We start from the raw sequence: 21,125 nt of genomic DNA, 5'->3' as shown, positions 1-21,125 counted from the left end.
TGCAGAAAACTTCTGGTTTTAAAGAGCTCAGGAAGGCAATACTCAATTTCTACATCTCAGAAACTTTTTTTTCTAGCTGCTTTCCATTTAGGATGAGCTACTTTGTAAAGTTCAAAGTACAAATTAATTCCCTGCTTTTGGGAGGTTTTGGATGTTACCACAATACAAATAACATGTAAAAAGAAAAAAAAATTCACCACCTATTGGTTTAACTGAAGCTTGCTGAAGTAGTACCTACCAAGAATCCGAGAGTGTGCAGCTCCCGCAGCTTCAGACCTGTGAGTGCGCCCCGGGGTGTGTAGAAGGGCGAGCTAAGAGCAGAGCGCAGGAGCCGCACTGCTGCGAGGGCCCCTAGCGGTGTGCGGGGCTGGCGGGCCCCGAGCGCCAGCCGCCAGCCCTGTGCCGGGAGTGCAGCCGCCGGCTCTGGAGCAAAGGGGCAGCTCCAAGGCTGGGTTCGGTGCCCCTTGCACTCCTGGAGAGCCATTCACATCCTACGTGTGGAAGCAGGCTGTGGGAGCTGGAAGCAGTTGGCCATCTCTTGGGTTGAAATAGCCTGTGGATGTCTTGTGTTTTTTACCATGCTTATTGATAGTCACAAATGGGCGTTCTTAAGAGGAAAAATGGCTCTTTGGGAGTCTGGGCTGCAATTACAGGGAAGTGTTTGTCTCTTGAAATAGTAGCGGACGAGTAAGAGTACTGCAACATTCTTTAGCCGTATGTTCAGTGGAGGCATTTCTCAGGTTGTTTAAGGTATTCCAGGTAAAATAACAGATCTACTGCTTCATGTGCTGCTTTTACACAAGTAATACGTTAAAGGTTTTGCAGCTCTGTACAGATGCCTTTAAATAAAGTTTACCTAATTTTCTGCTAAACGTGTAGTGTTAGAAATTTTTTTTTCTCCCTTTTTTACTCCTTTGTTCCTCTCACAGATTTTAGTATTTGGATTGGCTTATGTGGTGTCATAACTGTGATTTAGTTTATTCTAGTCCACTTCACCTGAGACTTGACCGGTAAACTGTATGGGAGATTTCAGGTGTGCCCTAAGTACTTCACGTGCTTGTGACGTAGTCCCAGATTTACACTGTACACTTGTGTTTACATATATTTGACTATTACTTCCATATCTTTTTTTCAGTGTGTTTACCGTACCTGCATTTAATAAAAGTGATGCCTTTCTCGTTTTGGTGCTTGGACACAGACATTGTTGTCACTTGATGTAAAAAAGTGAGCAGAAGACAAGTGTGATGATATCTTAAAGGAAATCTTCTCTCATATTTTTTTGGTATTTGTATACATTTAGATATACATACCCAGAAATAGTGTTAAAATTTTGTGGAGTCATTCTTTTCTAATCCTGTCTGGGCAATTTTCTAATTTAGTACAAGGAAAAGTTCCCAAACTTCTGTACATCAATGGAAAAGTTTTACAACTGACTTTTTGTGAAGAATGACTCCTTTCTGATATGGAGTGGTATTGTGGAATTAAAATACCGGGGAAAAATGGAGTTGTCTATTTTAAATTTTCTGACATAGGTCTCAGCCACTGGTTTTGTTTAAAACCTAGATAAAGTACGTGTCTAATGTGTGTTCCTGATCCACTTTAAATGAACATGTCAACTATCTAGTGGGGCACATCCCTTCATAACTACCTCTGCTAATTTAGTAGGGATTCCTAGAACTCCTTGAGCTCGGTGTAGTTCTAGTTACAGAAACTTAGGCTGGAAACCTCCTGAGGCCTCTTCAAGCCCAAGTTATCCTATGATAATAGGGTAAGTGAAAGTGTACTGGCAAGTAGGCTTGTCTATTTTTATGGATTTATATGTGCTTCCATTTTAAATTGCTTTCTGCATGAAGTGACATGTGACTTAATTCAGGACAGTGGAAAAACGACAGCCACACTGCAGGATGCTGGGTGATGGTCAGACCCAGGTCCTTTAACAGTGAGAAGCTGGCAGTGGAGTAGCATATTTGTAACCAAGAATGTAATTAGGGATTCCAGATGCTGAACTGAAGTGCCCCTACCATTTGATCTTTGGAACAGGCTCAAGAGAGATGAATGAGGGTTGTGTCAATAGCAAGCATTTGAGTGATAGCTGATGTGATTCAGAACCTCCTTCAGTTTGTCTCCTTCCTTGGCTTGACTTTTCCCCTGCCTTTCTTTAAATTCTGAGACTTGATTTCCTCTGGAACTGTGTCTCAATTGCTTTTACAGATTAGTTTTCACAGCAGGATCATTGCTAGCGACTTGATTTTCCAGATCTTGTTTTGAACTGGAGAAATTAAAGGGATGAATACATTGCATTTCCAGCATCAGTGTTGGAACTGATTGAAGTGATTTCATCAGGACTGTCTCCTGACTAAGTGGACCTGCAGAAGAGACTGACCACTACCATGGAATAATTGAATACAACTGGCTTTTAGTTTAAGATTGTAGTTGCTGGATTCTATGCTGGTCACAGAATTTATTACCAATCTTCCTGTAGTGTGAAACTGGTCTTTATCTCAGATGCTGGCTGAGTACTACTGCCTGAACAAGAATAAAGTCCTTGCTCTACAGAGCTTGAGAGGTCCTTTCTCTACATGTATTCCAGCCCATACTTTTTCAGAAGGAACAAAACAACACTTCACATTGTGTTACCCAAAGAGAGGTTGAGAGAAAACCCTGCTGGAAAGCATTTGAAAACTGTCAGGGGTTATTCACCTTGTGGCATCTCTAATCTGCTAAAGTTAAGTAATAGAATAAGATCTTAGTCTTAGGTCACACACACTGAAAAATATTTTTGGTATGAAATGAGGCTCTTCTGACATGGGATTTCAAGGCGTGGCAAAGATAGAACAGTTAAGGTCAGGTTGCATTCTACCTGCAAAGGGATACAGACTTAGGTATGAGCTCTTCCACCTCAATTATTTGACAGAGCCTTTGTTGAGGTTTCTCTGCGCTGTCCGTATCTGTCCATAGTGTTGATGTAGTGAGTAGTACCAGCTGGATTCAGGTGAACAAACCCTGTCCTGCACCAGGGAGGGAATCTCTAAGAATTTCCAATTTGCTTGACAATTCCACGGGTAAATTTGAAGCAGATTTAAAATGTAATGTGGAAACCTTGAACAGAGTGCTTGGACTGCTCTTGAAAATGAGGGAATAATGGCTTCAGAGCTCTTGCAGTTTTGCACAGCTCTGTACTTTGTTGGTTATTAACATTCAGGATCTAGTGACACACTTCCCCACTCAGTTATAATTAATCAAGGTAAAGGTTGTAAGTGTTTAAGAAGTTAAATAGATAAAGAATTGTAATTCATGAACCTTGAAGTATTTGTCATTGAAGCAGTGGCTTGAAATTTAGCAACCCAAACGTCTCATTACTGTAGAATGATTTTGTGTGCAGAAGAGTTATCAGCTATGTATACCAAGCTTTTCACATTTATCTTTCATCATTATAGTCCCCTGGCTAGAAGAAAGGGGGTAGGTTTTGTAAAGGGGAATCATCTTTAGCATCTCCGAAGTCTTGAAATGCCCAGGTAGATTTTAAAATATAAGGTGAAGTTTAAATTTATACATGTCTTTAATTACTGTTCCTTTGCTTCCAAACAGCAAATGGTTTAGTTTAATCTACTGTTTGTTAGCAGAATCTGTTTAACCTGTTGTTACTTTTTTTATTAGGTATTTGAAAAGGTTTAAAGTGATGAAAATTAAAGTACTGCGAAGCTGGTGCCGTCAGATACTGAAAGGCTTACAATTTCTCCACACACGCACTCCTCCCATCATTCATAGAGACTTAAAATGTGACAACATCTTCATTACTGGCCCCACTGGATCAGTCAAGATTGGAGACCTTGGTCTGGCAACCCTGAAACGAGCTTCTTTTGCCAAAAGTGTGATAGGTAAGCCTGTCCTGTTTTGGAGGCTGCTGAGCCAGTCTACCTCTTTGGAGACTTGAGTGTTTTAAGAACTTTCCTAAAAAACATGCTTACAAAGGTACATGGTCAAAGCCTGAAAATATGTAGGCTTTGTCTCTTGGTTGCTGAGGTCATTCTGTGTTCCTGATGCAATGACATGTAGAAATTTTGGTTGTGCTTTTGATATTTGTATATTAACTATTTCAGAATATAGAGTTCTTGTCCTGCCCAACAGTCTAATGCAACATTGTTGATAAAACCACTCTTGACTACACATAAATCTTACCTTTGATATGGTGCTGCTTCAAGAAATGTACAAATGCATTTTGGTGACCAAACAACATTTTGATATTTAGTGTAGCACTACTTCATACAGCCAAATTTTTTTTTATTGTCACCAGGGGCTAATACTGAATCTCTTGCAGCTTGTGAGTAATCAGAAACTGGGGTATACCAAAGAAAGTCAATATTATATATATATTTAAATAATAACACAGACTGTGGTATAATGCCTTATTTAGGGAGTCTATAGAATGTGGATTTGTGTAAGTTAGGAGGGTGCATTGGGAAATACTGCTTTATTTTGTCTCTGTCCCTGTGTATCCATTCATAACTTTTTTCAGAAACTGGTTTGATGGAACTAGTGTAATCTTTCTTGTGCATTCTTGAAAGAATTGGTTTTATCAGCTTTGTTTTTATAGTTGGGTGGATAGACTGTAGGGGAATGAAGTTTCTTTTGCTCTCCGTATTTAGAGCTTGCTAAAATTCAGCATTACTCAACAGTCCTATGCCAGATTCCTAGCTGGGATCAATGGTGTATACCTGTAAATTTTCTTGCAAGCTGTCGCTGAAATATTTCCTGCTTCTTAACCAGGTCAAAGTATTAATAGGGAAGAAAAGAATGGTGTAAAAACCATAATTTCTTAAGCATATTTGTCATATCTTCAAATTTATCACTGGAAAATTACCATCTGTTACATAGTTATCTGTTAATGATTAGCCTTTGGATAAATGACTGCAATTACATTCTTTTTGGTTTAGCGTGGTGGAGACAAGCAATGGGCTGTAGAATGATCTGTAAATTGTCTGGAATCTGGTGTCTGCAGGAAATAATTCTGTGCTTAGATTTGCAAAAAGCAAACTTGCATCTCTGGCTTAAAGTAAATCTGATCATACAATGCAGTCCCTTTGTTTACAGAGGGGATCTGTGATGCTTCACTGGGCAATAATTTTCTGCACACTATTTAAATGGGACTTGTTGAATCTCACGCTCTATGCCTGTAACTCAATCTCTCTGTATTTCTGAGTATTTTTGACTGTAGGATGTCCCTCACTAATGCCTGTATCTGCAGTAGGCCTATAAATATACTGCAGGTGGGAAGGTAAGTATGTGAAGAAAAGGGCTCTGGTGAGTGGCCTTTGCAGAAAATTACCTTTTATCCTCTTTTCATGGAGATTTATATTTGTAACAACAGAGCTTTTCATTGCAAGGCCTTACCTGAACCATTCTACTTAAGCAAGTAGATGGAGAGCACCAGGTCAGAGACTAGCTGTGGGCTCTTACCAGTACTACTTCTTTTGCAGCAGAGGGCAGTCAGGTAATTTATGAAACAAGGTTTAATGTGCCTCTTTTCTTACAGGGAGAAAAGGTAAGTGCCTTAACTCTCCTTGGTATTTGGTTTGCAGCCTATGGCTAGTCTACAGTTTTTCCCCTTTTCTTATCCCCTCCCCTCCCGTTTGATTTCAGGCTAATCCAGTCTGCTCTGATATTTGTATCAACTAACATCCCTAAACCAGGAATTGCATCAGATCTTACATGCCATTGTTATTCCATAAAGGCCTTGCAATGGAAGACTCACAAAGTACATTGGTGCAACAGAGTCACTAAGGGTTTCCTCCCTCTTCTTTTTGCCTCCACTTTCTCTTGTCTCACAGGTCTGCCCAGCCGCTTCCCCCTGCGGTGAGTAACGCCAGCAGCCTCTGCTCGCTTTGAGACATTTAGAGTCTGAATCGTTCTTTTAATTTAAGGTACCCCAGAGTTCATGGCCCCCGAGATGTATGAGGAGAAATATGATGAATCCGTTGATGTATATGCTTTTGGGATGTGTATGCTAGAGATGGCCACGTCTGAATATCCTTATTCCGAGTGCCAAAATGCCGCGCAGATCTACCGTCGAGTGACCAGTGTAAGTCCCTCCTCACTGCCGAGCCTAAAGCTACTACTGTTAGCAGCACAGGAGTACAGCTGGGTAGCACCAGTGCTGTGCAGGTGTGTGTGGGGGAAAAAAGCTGAGGAGAGGTTATTTTGGGATGAGTGCAAAGTTACAGAGTGGTTGAACTCACAGAACATCTGTCAGAAGCTTGTAAAATATGTGCATGGAAATAAAATTTTGCATGTGTTCGTACTCTTCTTTCAGTATGTTAGTAGGTATTACATAGGGTTTAAAAAAATACAAAGAAACCAACCCCCCAAACCAAACAACAAAACACACTAGAATAACAGATTATTTTCTAAGCCAGTTGGGGATGGTGGAAGTAGTTCTGTCTTGAAGATGAGTTGGTAACCTTGTTCTCTGCAATAAAGCTGGATCACAGATTCAAGCAGTGGCTTAGCTGCCTGCCAGTTACCTAGAGTGATTTTAATAGTTTATTGAATTCTGAGTGGCACTTAGCTACTACGTGTTGGGGGCACTTCTTATAGCGATGAAGTGGAAACACTTGATAAATAGCAGGAAGCTATTCCACCCTGGTAAGTACTGGGCAAGTGTAGTGGTGGAGGTAGAGGCGTTGTGGGAGAACACAAATGAGGCTGAGAAGGCAGTCAAGAGATTAGAGTTGGCCCATCTGACCAGACTGAGGAGAACATGCAGACCCTGAGTGGAGGAAGCAGAACTGTAGTGCTAGAAATGTGCAGTATGGTGTGGCGAGATGGAATCTGTGATATCTGAGGCAGTGTTGTAGACTGTACCAGTGCAGTGAAACAAACATGTTCAACCTTGTGTCCTAAGCATTCAGAAAGAATAGTGAGGTGGCTGCTTGGGGAAGTGAAAACTTGCACTGGATTTCTCAGAATACCTGTGCACATGTGTAAATGAGAAAAAAGAAACCCAGACTTACCTCTTTGTCCATAGACAAAGGAGTTCCTGTTGATCTTTTCTGTGTGGGTTATTTCAGAGAAGTTGCAGATTTAACAAATAACTTGCTTAGCTTTGGAAAAATAAAATGCTCTCTTATTCCTGCCTCACATTGCAAAAGGCAGATAAAATTCCTGTGACTTAGAGTTGAAGAAGGGTCTTCATGGCAGAAGCAATGAATTCTGAAAGAAGGCTTGGTGAAGTGAGGCTGTCCCTTTTTTTCAGGGAAATGTTGGAGGGGCACAGAAGAAGTTAAAAAAAGTCATAGGTAGTCACTTTGGTTTTTTGCACAGATGTTAGAATAAGTTTTTACATACATATATATACATACAGAATTGTTTTGGGTTTGTTTTTTTTTGGCATGTTGGCAAACTTGCCTGTAATTTTCTAAATAGAGTTTAAGAACTAGGCTGAAGTCTAGTCCTCACTCTGTGTACAGCATAATTTGATCTGGAAGCAGCTGGTATCAGTGAAAGAAAGCTACACATCTTTACTAGAACAGTCTCAGTGGTACCTCTTACTGTGCTTATGGATGTATCTTGGACAGAGCCAAAGCAGCAAGATTTGGATGGACATTTTTCTTAGGACAGATGCCTGATGTAACTGTCCTGCCTGTTCCTTGAGAAGTGCCAGGAACTGGGCTGTTGGTGAGAATTGGTGGCTGAGACAATCCCAGGCTTGGAAATCCCCAGGTCTTACAGACCTGCCTTTTCCCTGGTCTTTGAAGTACTTACTAACTGGAAAGCTTTGTAGGGACTTGTAGCAGAGAAAGTTATTAGAGATGTACCAGAGTTCCACTTATCACTTGTTTATTGTGTGTGGTGCTCCCTTCTCCCCATTGTTTTTGGCTGACAGTGGAAATTCTAAGTGGATGAGAAGTTTTGGTCTGTCCAATAGTTTTTTGGTCTGTCCAACACCACCTTCTAGTCTACTCTGCTGATGGTTCACAAATCACATTTATTGGTCTATTTTTTTTTTTTCTCCCTACTGTTTAATTTACTGCTTGAGAGCTCTTAAGATATACTTTGGTATGAAATCCAGCAAATCTTGTTTTCTTTCAGAAGGAGCCAAAGGACAGGAGGGTAAAGAAAATGAAATGTACATTTCTCTGCTTTGAAAGGCTGTGTGCTTTGGTATATTCGGGGTTGTTTATTTCAGTGTAGTTGCAAAGAATTTTGTTCAAAACAAAACCAACCAGAAACAAAACATGAAAAATTTTCAAGGAAGGCTTTCAATGAAGGCAAGACAATGTTATCTGGAAATAAAGCACAATCCTGTATTAACTGGTAATGGAGGATTTGGTGTTTTACAATGTGGAAAGAGACCCATGTTATGAAAGTGAAGTAAAATCCTCCTGGCATTCTTTTTAGCACTCCACGAAAGCTCTGTGAACCAATGTGAAAAAGAGCCATATAGTTTTTTGCCCTTGTCCTTTGCTCCCTGGTTAAGATTTTTTTTGGTTTCAAAGGAGATTTTAGAAGTTTAGACCATGTATGCAGCTGTGGGTGAGGAGTGAACCATTTGCCAAATTCAGTACTTGAAAGGACAGTGTGTGAACTATCAGTAAGAGAGTGGAGACAGAAAACCCCCTCCTGCAAAGGTGACTCCAGCTGTACTTACCAACACATCTCCTTCTAATGTATGTTGGAAGGTGGGTGTGTTTTGTGGAAGGTGTTTGGCATCTCCATTTCAACCCCTTTGCTGCTACCTCCCTGGATGTGTTTAGGGGTGTTTTGAGGTAGCAGCTACAGTTCTGCTGTGCCTTAAATTGAAAGGATTATTTTAATCTATGTGCATAAAGAGAGAGCAGAAGGAAGGACAATAGGAATGGTCTGCTATCGAAAGTCATGAAAGATCATGCCATGTGGGAGCTTAAAAACCACTGAAACCCCAAAGGAAGTAAGATGAAAATGTGCAGCCACTCACTGCAGGCCATATGTATTTAAGTTAATTCATTTCCCTCACCCTCTTTGCAGTAACTGTTAGGCTTAGTAAAAAGCAAAGTTGCTCCATTATCTTAAATCCTTGCTATTGTTTAGGACAGAAGGTGTATTAATGCTCAGGGTGTCCTCTCAGAACCTCTTTGTAATACCAGCTTATGTTATTTTCTCCCATTTTGGCTGTGCATTGGTCTCTTTTTTAGGGAGCCTTCAGCTGCATTGCATTTTGACCTGACAGCTTTTGTGATAAGGATTGCTCTAGCTGATGCCCAGATACTGCAGCTTGGGGTTGGGTTGTTTGCCAAGATTGCTCAGAGTACTCGGTCCTGTTCTACCTCTTTGGTTCAGGGTCTTTCCTCATGGCTGGAAGCAGTTTTTTGTTAAATAATATGCCTTGGCAAGCAGAGATCTAGAATTTGGATCTAAAGGCTGAAGCTCCTCTCACAGATGAGACATTTTTTGGCCCAGACAGTAATTGTTGCTTCACATCTTGGACAGTATGATTGCTGCATGAGTCTGCTGTTCCTAGGTTGCTTGTTTATACTGTCTGCATTGTCTCACTGGGAAGTTCCTGTATTTCCTTAAAACAGTCCTAGGATAAAGTTCTTGAATTTTCTCTGGCCCAATAAACACAATTGCAATTAAATTGGTATTCTGGCTCACTTTATCTAGAAGAATAACAGAATAAACTGGCTATATACTTCTCTTAAGAGCCACAACTGCACATAATTTGTAGGGCTCAAGGTGTTATGTTGAACTTTGTTTTACCACTCTGGTAAGGCAATCAGCAGTTTGACACAGAATACTGACCTCTGTTTGTACTTGCACCCTTTAGCATACTCAGTCCAAACCCTTTCACTAGCAGTTTCTTAGGAAGGAAAGACATCTGCAGGGCTTGTCACTCAAACATAAAGGAGCCTAGCCTTGCTCTTTGTTTTCATTAAATCGTTGTGTGGCAATTTTGTCCCAAACCCTGCTTTCTTTATTGAAGCTATCCTCTGCTGTTCTTAAAGAAATTACAGCTCTTCGGATTTTCACCTTCCTGTGGGATGGGGAAATCTCTGAGGTTTAAGCAGTATGTCTCCTTAGCTGGGCCTGAATGCATCCAGTGAGCACTTAGTGATGCCTACTTGGCCTCTGAAAAGACATAATCTAAGCCTGCAATGAATCGATAACAAGCTGCACTATTATTAACGCACTGTTTCCTGCTCCTTTGATTTATTTTTTCTCCTCTGCCCTCTTGTGCAGGCACACCTGTCTGTGTGGTATGCTACTAGATTAGGGAATGGATCCCCTTTTTTAAATTTCTTTTTACAATTCTGCTCTGTATCCAAGTAATGCAGAGAGTTCCAATGCAAAATGTAATCAGGATACATAATTCTGTTATGTACTTGCTTACATTAAAAAAACAAAAAAAGTGTGAGATGGTGGTAAAATTCAGGAAGGTTTCCCTGTCTGACTTTGTTCTTCTCAGGAGACTGGTATTTTTTCCTTGACCTGTTCCATGCATATTTCAATTGAACAGTTTGTCACAGGAGATATTTAAAATGGGCTACACGTGCATTTAAATGGAAAAAGAGATATTTATAGAACAGACATCTTAAGTATGATTTCTTAATTTAGTCTGTTTGGGAATCAATGCCGTGAAGGCATAACTGACTGCAGTAACTTCAGCTGCTTTGCCTCAGCCTCTGGTGGGGCCACAGAAACCCAAGCTGTTGCCTCAAAATCTAGATCTCTAATACTTGGATGTCCCAAGGCTTAAATTTGTTAGGTGATTGACTAGTCCCAGAACTAGTAAAAAGACAATTAATGTGTTTATTATACAGATTTGTCTCATTCTTGCACATCTACCACTAACATAAAAATCCAAATGTGTTCATTGCAAAAACAGTTAATAAAACCATCCTCAGTTTCAAATGTACTAATCACCTGAGTATGAGCAGAAAACTCTTCTTCTTTCTCCCCCTCCCATCATATAAACTTACCTTTTAAGTTCTCCTGATGGACTTGTGTCTGTACTTGATTTTCTCTACGCTTACTTTGACGAAGTGAAGTTTTGCGTTTGTCCTTTCTTTCACCAAAAGTCCAGTCTCTTCTCTCTAAACAAATGTCTGCTGTCTGAGCTGGCCTTAAGATGAGAAGGGGTAAAAAAAAAAAAAAAAAAAAGGCATTTTGCATTTTGAGTTTAAAAAAAAAAAGGTTGTTCAGTACTAAAATGTTCCACAGTGGCATGACATTTTTCTTCTCTGCCCTCCAGAGCTTAAAAAAGGGCCTAAGGGAACAAGGCACATAATGAGTAACCTGACCAGGCAGTGTCTAACTGTCATTAATTTCCCTAACTGGTAGGAGCTGGAACTCACTGGTTAGGGTGAAGGTCATTCTCTTTGCTGGAAACTAGGCAGTTAAAGTGCTATAGTTTGGTCAGTTGAGATAAAATGAATCTTTTTCTTCAGTGTCTTAAAAGTTAGGCATCTTAACTGTCTAAACTAGTCAGCTGCTTCATTTTCACTAGAGATGCAGTGGGTAAAGTATTCCAGCTCTTACTCTTCTTCCTGAGGGGTCTTAAGCAGCAAGTAAAAAATGCTAAACCTTTAGATGTATGATTAATTTTACTTGCAGTGCTTAATGAGTGATGATTAATTTCCTCTTTTACTTCCTGGAAGCAATATCCAGCATTTTTTAGGCATGAATAAAACTGTTTTCTTTACCTTGAATGACTTGGTTTCTTGACCTGATTTAGATAGATACAGAGATATCCTCCCTATCAACCTTTCTAGTGAAAAAAGCATTGGAAAAAGAAATCAGTGGAAAAGTAGGGGAGAAAACCCTCCAACAGAGAAGGTAGGCTTTTGTTAAAGCAGGTACTGAAAAGCCACAAACCTTCACCTAAGTACAGGAAACAGAATAATTGTAAGAAAGGACAAACTCCTGTATTCATTTAAAGAAGAAACTTCTGGTAGTAAAGTGTGAAATGTAAAAAACCTCCTGCACATCATGTGCAATTCCTTTGCATCACACTGACCGAACTAAAGAACGCTTAAACTTCTAGCATTTGCCTCATGTAGCTGTTCAACTCAGTCACAAGCATTTTGCTGTAACAGCTTTAAGAGTGCAGAATCTCTCTGTGTGGGGATTCAGGCACTGACTCATCAATTCAGAAATACAGAACCTTAAAAGTGGAAGGTGGGAATTCAAGGATTTGAAGCACTGATATCTTCAGCCTTGAGTGTTACTTTAGAAGTCCTCTTTTACAAATTACAATGATCCAAGTAGGGAAAAACAGTGATCAGCTTGAAGACTGAGATATAACAGGCTGTATGTCAGGCAACCAAGCTGATGAAGGGACTGGAACATCTTTCTTAACAGGACAGGCTGAGGAAGGTGGACCTGCTCAGCCTCGAGAAGACTGAGAGGACCTTATCAATGTCTAAGTATGTAAAGGGAGGGTGGCAAGAGAATGGAGCCAGGTTTTTGGTGGTGCCAGGCAATAGGACAAGGGGCAATGGGCAGGAACTGATGCCCAGAAAGTTCTACCTGAACAGGAGGAAGAACTTCTTTCCTGTGCAGGTGACCAAGCAGTGGAACAGAATGTCCAGAGAGGGTGTGAAGTCTTTCTGGAGATATCCAGGAACCAGCTGGATGCACTCCTGTGCCATGTGCTCTGGGATGTTCCTGCTCTAGCAGGGAGGTGGGACCAGATGACCCACTGTGGTCCCTTCCAGCCTGACCCAGCCTGTGATTCTGTGTGGTTTGCACAGCTAAGTTAGATGATGCCTGTGTTTGGAAGGAAAAGGCTTATTCAGCTGAATTCTTTTCTAAAAGTACCTCACTGTTCAGCATCAAAAGCTTTAAGATTACAGCTAAAAATTTCTTTGTCAATACTGGTGTGAAACAAACTTGGTTTGAAGTAAAGGGAGCAATTTCTTTTCTTGTATTGCTCACTGATGAGCCTGGATTGTCTTTCAGTGATTTTGAACAGGAAATGATTTTAAGATGATCAGGAATTAAAAGGAGTGGAGGATTGGTTGAGTTGCATAAAATCAAGATGTAATTAGGGTTCTGAAATGTAGTAGTAATGGGGAGTTTCTAAATGTATTTTTAGAAACCTACGTAAGTTCAGAGAAATGGGCTAAACAATGTATCTTTAAAATTTTGAAATGTTTAAAAAGTCTCTTTTAAGGATCAGGCCTCTTAAAACTATGATACTAGTATTTAATATTCTGTCCTGTACTGACATCCATTTAGTTCTTACATTAAGTGAGGTAATTCAGCAAGAGATGGGAAGGTGGCTCTTAGGAACAGGGAGGTGAGAAGTGTTTTTAAAATGCCTGGCTCTGCAGTGTGATGAGAGCAATTACAATCTGTGATTGGTGAATCACTGAAGCGTTTCTGTGGGGAGACTGATAGTTCAATGTTATTTGTCGTATAGTGCCACTGGTTAAAAATACTGACATTAAGAATGCATAGGCTATTTCTTGTCCTGCCAGCTGCACTGCTAGAGTTGCAAGGGGTAGGAATGGGATAACTCCAGGAAAGTCTTCACTCCTATTAGAATAGGTCTGAAAATAAAAGGCATGGTGACTTTTGGTGCATTGTTGGAATTGTGCCCTATTTTTGGTGTTTGCAACATTACCTTAGGCCTTTTAAGTAGATAATCCTTTCTAAAGGCTAGTTCTGGTACCAAATGGATTTTGTGGCCCATGTTATATCATTTTTTAAAATTCATTTTGAAGTCCATTGGAACTAATCTGTGGCTTTTGAGTTACTGTACCTAAACTTAAAAATGAGTGCAAGATGATGATTTCCTACCAGAGTGGGAGCAGATTAAAGCAGAGAATGCAACTAATACAATTTTATTTTTCAAAAGCATGTTTTCCATACTGAAAATAGAAGACAGACACTTCTAGTATTGTGTCACTGTGGTATTTCTAAATTTATATAACTGAAATGTGTGTCTAGGCATGTCTGGTTTTGTTTTTTTTTTTGAAAGCCATTTTCAAGTGGAAGTCCCAGTAAAGCAAAGAGTCATTGAGCTAGCTCAAGGTGTTCACATTGTAGAGGCAGCATCCCTGCTTCTAAGGGTGAGGTTAAAGATCTGTGTATGATAGATGGAAGTGATCTTACCTTTATGCTTTTGTGCAGGAGTAAAATTGTTAATACCTGATCAACTTGTCCATTCAGACTTTACTGTTGTTTCAGAAGAGCCTCTGTGCTCTTACTGTGTGTTTCTAAACAAGGCCCTTTTCACTGTTACATGCACCAGTATGCTAATTGTTTGCCAGCTATGCACTAAGAAGCTGTGTCCTGGTTACAAAATATCTTGTCCTAGAGCTTGATTAATTTCTTCTATACATTAGAATGGCTGCAATTACAGTAGCTGTTGTGATTAATTAAGCAAAGTTTTTCTTAAACTGAAACAATGTTCTTAGCTTCAGATTCTTTGGACTTCTGAAATAGACGTTATTTACCTGGTGGTTCTGAAGAACAGTGGACGTTCATGTCTAAAGTAGAAACTTAAAATAACTTGTGTGCTGGGCTAGATTACTTGTCAGCAGGGTAGCTCTGAGCCTAGTGTATATTCTGCAGTAGTGCCTAGCATTTCAGAATTATTGCAGATGCGGTGGGTTTTGGCTTTAGTTACTGCCTTTTACTTGAGAGAGCTGGAAAGGCTTGCAGACAGTGATTTCTAGGAAGAGTTATGACTAGTTCCTGTTCAAACTTAACTGTGTGGGAGCAAAGCAGCAGAACTGTAGCCTGCTATTGCAGTCTTGTAAGGCTTTGAATGCTGTAAAATCTCTGGTTTTAGTAGATAAAATGATGTATTGAGACACTGATGGCGAAGTTGGTTGAGCAGGCAGTGTCAGTATTCTCCAGCTTTTGGGCTTGGAGATCAGTTGTAGGATATATATGTGAAGGTGATAGTGAGCAATGATTGTTGATGGAATGAGGAGTCTGTTTTATTCTTTTCACCAAAACTTCTCTCATACAAATTTAACTTTAGGAAGAAGCAATTAGTTTGAGTGTGTCAATCAAAATACAGATACGCCTTGTGTGTATAAGAGCTTTAATCCTGTACGTCTGGCAATTTTTTGTTGTGTTTGACCTCTGATGTTTTTATTAATGCCTCAAAATTTTTTTAAGGTTAGGTGGTAAATTGAAGAGGAAGAATTTCTAGATTGTGATTGGTGAGGTCGCAGCCAGCAGGCCTGTATAAATTCTGCAGCGTTGCCATTGTCTTTACAGTGTCATTCTGAAATCCAGGCACACATGCTTAGCTGTTTGTTTGGAAAAAGTTAAGGAACATGAGACTTAAATAACTTACACACCTTCACTGCAGAGGGTGAAGGCCAGTTGGTTAAGGTGTTGCAGTGGCATAGAGCTCTCAGATAGCTGAGATGGGAGATTTTGATGTGGATGATGGTAGATCCATCAAGTTCAAGAGGTGTTGGGTTCAAATTGTGTGGTCGTTTTTGATCAGAAGAGAAGACAGCGAGACCTGTCCCAGTCTGAACAGTGTCTCATGAGCTGGCTCTGGCTCACTAAAGCTTTCATCTGCTTCCACTGCTTGTATTGCAGTAATGCTGTTTACTCTGTCAGGATACTGATCTGGTACAGAGCTTATTCTGCAGGATTTGCCAATTTAATTCTTGGCAGAATTATCAATTGTCCAGAATTAATTGCTATGAAAATACTGACATCAGTGAAGCTAAATTTTTACTTCTGTTTTATATGTTGCATTTCAATTTAAAAAAAAAGAAATAGTTTGCTTTTTAACCAGACCAAGAAAATCAGTCCTCTGTAGGCAACCCATGTCTCTCTTGAACTGAGTAAATCTTAAGCTGAAGTCTTTCTTTTCATAGTATGTATTCAGTTGAACTGGGGTGAGAATTATCAAACAGTTTCAGGTGTATCCTATGTGAAATAAGGAAAGAACTAAATCAGAAAGATCGTTCCTGGAGCAGGCAGGAAGATTAAGATGAAGCATTAGAGGTGGTGAAACGGTTAAACATGCAGGTTTTGAGGGCTGGGTGAGTAATTGCAGGTAGTGAAATTTAGGAGATCATGGGGTAAGCCAATTTAAATGCTATATATATATATACACACCATTGCCTGAGGGCTTCTTTGAGACTGGGGGAAAGAGGTAGGATCTTTTTTTCCACTGCAGTCATAGACTCTAAATTCCTGAGTTAATGGTTTGTGGCAGCCTGGGACTGGATCAAACTAGAATGGGAAGAACTTAAGAGAAAGGAAATATGGACACTTTAATTGCTTTGTTTGTGTGATTTGACTTTGCTGCTGGTGCTATTAGTTTCTGGACTGCAATGTTAGAACATTTTGTTTGAGAAGATTAATTAAGTTACTGCAGAGTTCTTTTCAGGCTCCTAGAGCTATAGCATCTTTGAAAAGAGTTGAGCAAGAGTTGTGGCTAGACTGGGACAGGTAGACTCGGCTTGTTGAAAGCTGAAATGTTTAATGTTCTTTGCAGGCTGTGCCATGTCCCCCAGAAAAGTGTGGCCTTAATTAAGTGTGCAGAATGTTGCTTTTGCAACACTGGTGGTGTATACTATAAAAACACTACTGGTATAATTGTGATATACTTGAGGAACTGAGTATGTTATTTTGGGGTGAAAAGTGGTCTTGATAATTCGAAATTGAATTTTATCCCAGTTTGTTACCACTAGTTTGTCAAAATTAGTTTGCTAACTTCATCTTTAAAGCAGTGTGTGTGATCTTTCATAGCATTGCTCCTTATGTCCTTACAATAAAAAACCCCAAAGCCTGAAGCTATGGACAGCTCATTGTATTAATAAATGGGTTTTACAATGATTGCTTGGATATGAGAAGAAAAAAAAAATCGAACTTCAGGTTGAGGTCTGAAGTCTAGAGAGAGGTACCAGAAAATATAACTCTGGATTATTTGTGTTTGCATGTGGTGTAAACCAAGCAACAATGCAGCTTTCTGACTTTGTCCAGCAGTTTGAAAATCACCTTCAAATCTCTGTGCCCTTACACTAAGGAAAAGGAAAATAGATGATGTTGCCACTAGTAGCAAAATGCATTACATTGTCTTAGTGCTGACCTGTGTTCTGTTAGGGCTGAATTGCAGTCAGCTGTGTGTGTCCTGCTGTAGCTCCATGGAAAGGAGAGGAGAAGCAGCAGCTGCCTTCATTCCCCTGCACAGCACTGCTGTGGGCAGCCTTGCATCTGAACAACACACTGACTGACCTGTTTGCCCTGGTCAGAGTGGTACTTCAGCAGCAGCAGGAGTGAACTGGATAACGATCCCACTCACAGCCTTAAACTCTTGCAGAAAACCTGGGTGGAGAATAGGCAGAGCAGCCAAGTGGGAGGGCGGGGACATGTGGGAAGTAAAGGATCCCTCTGCTGTCACTTCTTCCTCCTCTTGCAACTGGCTGGGCAGGCAGAAAGGGGCACGCTTACCTCTTGCTTATATTGATTCTTTCTATTCAGTATTAGAGTGACAAAAGCAGATATTGAGCTCAAATCTCTGCAGCCTCATGTACTGGACTTGGAAAATAACAAGAGGCGTCAAAGAGAAAACAATGCTCCCTTCTAACCTTGCTGTCTGCTTTCCTTCCGCTGTGCGTTAAGTCCGCAGCCCGGTGGCGTCCCGTTGGAAAATAGCACCTTGCTGACTCGGTGGGGTGTGTGCCTCTCTTTTCCTGATGGATTTCACAAAAAGAGAGATCTGTCCCATATTTGTAATTGTTAATTCCCACTGTTGCTGCTCTCACAAGGATTGTGCTAAAGAGGTAAGTAAGAATTTCAGCTCTGTCAGGTGCACGTAGCCACAGGGAAGTATTCTGGAGGTGAATTAGAGTTCTCTTCAAATCTGCTGAACTGCTTTGCATTTGCATAGCTCGGGTCTTTAGCTTTTAAACTTGACTTCACTTTTTCTCCTGTAGTTTTTTAAATGTAAATTTAAATCCTGACCAGCAATGCTGGACCAGTAATTGATTCTGCTGTTTTCCACCTGTGTGTTTATTTCAAATCTAATTTTTCTTAAATTTTAAATCTATTTTTTTCTTAAATTTAGAATGTCTGAGGGTATGTTGCACTTCATCTGCCTTCATTTTGCTTTGTTGTAGAAGTTATACAGCATTGATTGTGCCTTCTCTAATGAAGTGAAGGATATTTTCAGTATCTCTTGCAATAGAACAAGATATTAAACTATTGACTCAGTAATCTGGTGATCTAACTAATGCAAAATAATAATGTGTTTCTAGGCAAAAATTGTGAAGAAGAGTTCTGGATAGCTTACACTTTGGGGTTTAAAAGTTTCCTGGAAATGTAGTGTTTTTAAGAATACCTGACTTGCCTTTAGTTGATCAAATAATTGTGTATGTTGAATTTTGGAACACACTTTTTTCACCTGGTTAAAACCTGATAAAAATCAAACTTTATCACATCTAAGCTAAGTGAAAAAAGAAATGTTTCTTATGCCTAACATGCAAACTGTGAGGTTTAGTTTTGTTTCTGTGACTGCCTACATAAATACCCATGTTTTAGAGGTATTCTCAAAATCTAAGTGTTCACTGGGCTTTATTTTCAGTTGGTGCTTCTTTCAAAATAAGCAGTTCTGCCCTGGCTGTCCTTCTGTAAGCCTGAGAGCTCGTGCAGCAGTGTAGGGAACTTCAGCTCACTGGAAACTGCTGCAGCCTTTTTTGGTTGGATTTGTTTCAAGTCTGATACATGCTGTGATGTGGTTCATTATGCAACTGTATAAATGTGTTTGCTGGCAAAAGAAAGGAAATTACACGGGTGTGGGAATGGGAAATGGAGAAAAGGAGGCTGTTGCTTTCAGCAGCACTGCCAGTTTGTGCAATTTTAGATGGTAGCTTGAGAAAATGTTGATTTTCATGTGTGCCTGTTATACCTGTCTACCCTTTTGGTTTTTTTCCTTTGCAAGAGCTCTTCCTGCTGCTTCTTTAGCAAACTGGGAAGTAATGCTAGTGGGATTTGGCTGTTTCATTCTTAATGAACTGCCACTGGGACATAGAAGACTGATTGGAGTTGTCCTGTGATTCTTCTAAGGAGTTTGGGGACCAAGAGAGGCACATAGGGATGTGACCATCTTAAGTGTGGTAAAACCAGGAAGCACTGGCTGGCTTAACATTTCCTTGAGTGCTTTTGGGTTCAGAAACTGCTGAAGGCATGCTTGGCTGCCCAGCTCATGCTCTCTTAAGGACACATCAAGGTTATGTGAATTTCAGGGCCTGGCCTTCCCTGGGTTTCTGTATGATGGCAGATTAAGGTGCGTAGGCAGCTCTAGGTAGAAAAGGGTTCACTGATTTATTGATTTTTTAAAAATAATTTCTAGTACCCCCTGTCATGTTGTATAAAATAGTTCAACATTTCCATTAGTGCTTGGAGGAGGGAAAAAAAGGGGTTTGAAAAGTTGATGAGCTTCAGTATCTGGGGAGTGCTTGTCCAGAGCTGGAGAGGAGGATTAAGCAGCCCTTCTCGTGGACTGTGAAGCAAACTGGAAAGTGGGGAGCTGCTTGAACACGTGTTGGTTTTAGGCCCTAGTGTGATGTTCTTCCAGATTTTTTGAGGAGCAGTTTGGAACATGGAAGCTCTGCTGAAGGAGGCTGGCAGGAGCTTGACTTTCTAACTGAACTCGTGGTTAGGAATTCATGACATGGGGTATTGTAAAATGGTCCTCATGAAAGGGCATGAAGATTTTGGACAAGTATTTAATTTCTTTCAGGAGTGGGAAACACAGAGTAGCAGACTGAATTACTGATTTTAAAATCTATCCGTAGCCTTAGCTTTTCAGGCTCAGTGCAAGAACAGAGCATGTGGTACAATAATTAACAAGAAAAAACATATCCTGGCTTCATTATGCTGATATTTTGCTGTACCAGTTGTCTTCCTCGTGTTAGCTTTTAGTTTTCTGAAATGAGATTGTCACAGATCTGACATCATCCTTCTGCTGCCACAGTGTCAATGAATGTCAATGCAGGCTGCTATGTCTGAGACTTGAGCTGTTTAGGAGACTCACATGTGTTAAACTTGGGCAAGTGTAGATAGGAATATATGCAATAAGCAGTTCAACAGTTATTGCATAGGTTATATATGTATGTTATACAGGAGAGCATTTAATTAAATATAGAATTATCCGTACTCCATATATGAACCCAAACTTCTGGGACCATTTCAAACATGGTCATAAGGAAAGGTGGGCATCTTTGACAAGTCAACTATCTGAGCAGGGTTTTATAAATCCCTTTAGAGTGGAGAGCTCTGTGGGAGCTGGAGGTTTATGAAAAGGCCTCGTTACAGTCTGATGTTTTATCACCTGAGGCATTGATTTTCTTAAGTCGTAGTAGTCAGCAAAGCTTCTAAAAGCATTCAGCTAATGTTCACTGACAGCCTGTGTTTCAGTGCTTATTCTAGTCACAGGATAGTCTGCAGTTCTGTGAATTACAATTGCTAGAATTTCACAAGGGCAAATTTTAGACCAAATAAATGGATAACCTTCCTGTTATAAGAGCATACTAGTTTTTATCAAATAAATTGTTTCCTTTCTGTGGTGTGGGGTTTTTGCGTTGGTTTTATTTATTATTTTTTTTTCTTTTAAGAACTGAGTATGAGGTCGGTAGTTGCAAAGACTGGGGTTCAGACTCAAACATTTCTGGTTCAAGACTTGTTTCCTACTCACACTAGAGGAATAGGGAAGGAAGGATCATGCCTTGATTTCACTGGTATTTTGTAAGATATTTGGAGAAGTACTTTCTGTTTAGGGACGAATCACAATGCTGCTACTTAATTTATTTCTGTACTTCAGAGCTATGGTTTTCACTTTGTTTTTAGTTGTCATTTACCAGTGACAGGGTCAGATGTATCAGGTGTATAATTTCAGGATTGTTCAGCTTGAAAACACCAGCTCTGCTCAAACATTTGGACAGCATGTCTTCATCTTCTCTCATTCTGCTGTCTTAAATAGTTTGAAACTAAAGGCTGAATCAAGTAAAACTGAGTGCCAGATTTTGTTGTTGTGGACAATTAATTGGCCCCAAAATACAGCTTTTGGCCATGATTAAGTGATGAAGCTTGGCTCTCAGCCTGAAATGTTTTGCAGAATTCCCAGATGGTCATATCTCATGGCATGTTTGTTTTACTGATTTGGG

At 40.0% G+C, this 21,125-nt stretch overlaps 1 protein-coding gene across 5 annotated transcripts in view; it reads left to right on the top strand.

Annotated features, from left to right (window-relative positions):
• Positions 1–21,125, top strand: part of WNK1 (WNK lysine deficient protein kinase 1) — a 100,208-nt gene that overhangs the window by 33,377 nt on the left and 45,706 nt on the right. For 4 of the 5 annotated variants that reach the window (XM_069003690.1, XM_069003691.1, XM_069003689.1 and 1 more), the window contains exons 3-4: positions 3,658–3,878; positions 5,922–6,079. In XM_069003690.1, coding sequence (XP_068859791.1) covers positions 3,658–3,878; positions 5,922–6,079 — 379 coding nt within the window. Of the gene's footprint in view, positions 1–3,657; positions 3,879–5,921; positions 6,080–17,387; positions 17,745–21,125 lie in introns of those variants that run through there. The other variant, XM_069003693.1, reaches the window with a different exon arrangement.

The sequence above is a fragment of the Aphelocoma coerulescens genome, chromosome 1A, assembly GCF_041296385.1.
Source record: "Aphelocoma coerulescens isolate FSJ_1873_10779 chromosome 1A, UR_Acoe_1.0, whole genome shotgun sequence".
Classification (NCBI taxonomy): domain Eukaryota; kingdom Metazoa; phylum Chordata; class Aves; order Passeriformes; family Corvidae; genus Aphelocoma; species Aphelocoma coerulescens.
The sequence above is the reverse complement of the archived record's forward strand: the minus strand, read 5'-3'. Positions and strand labels throughout refer to the sequence as shown.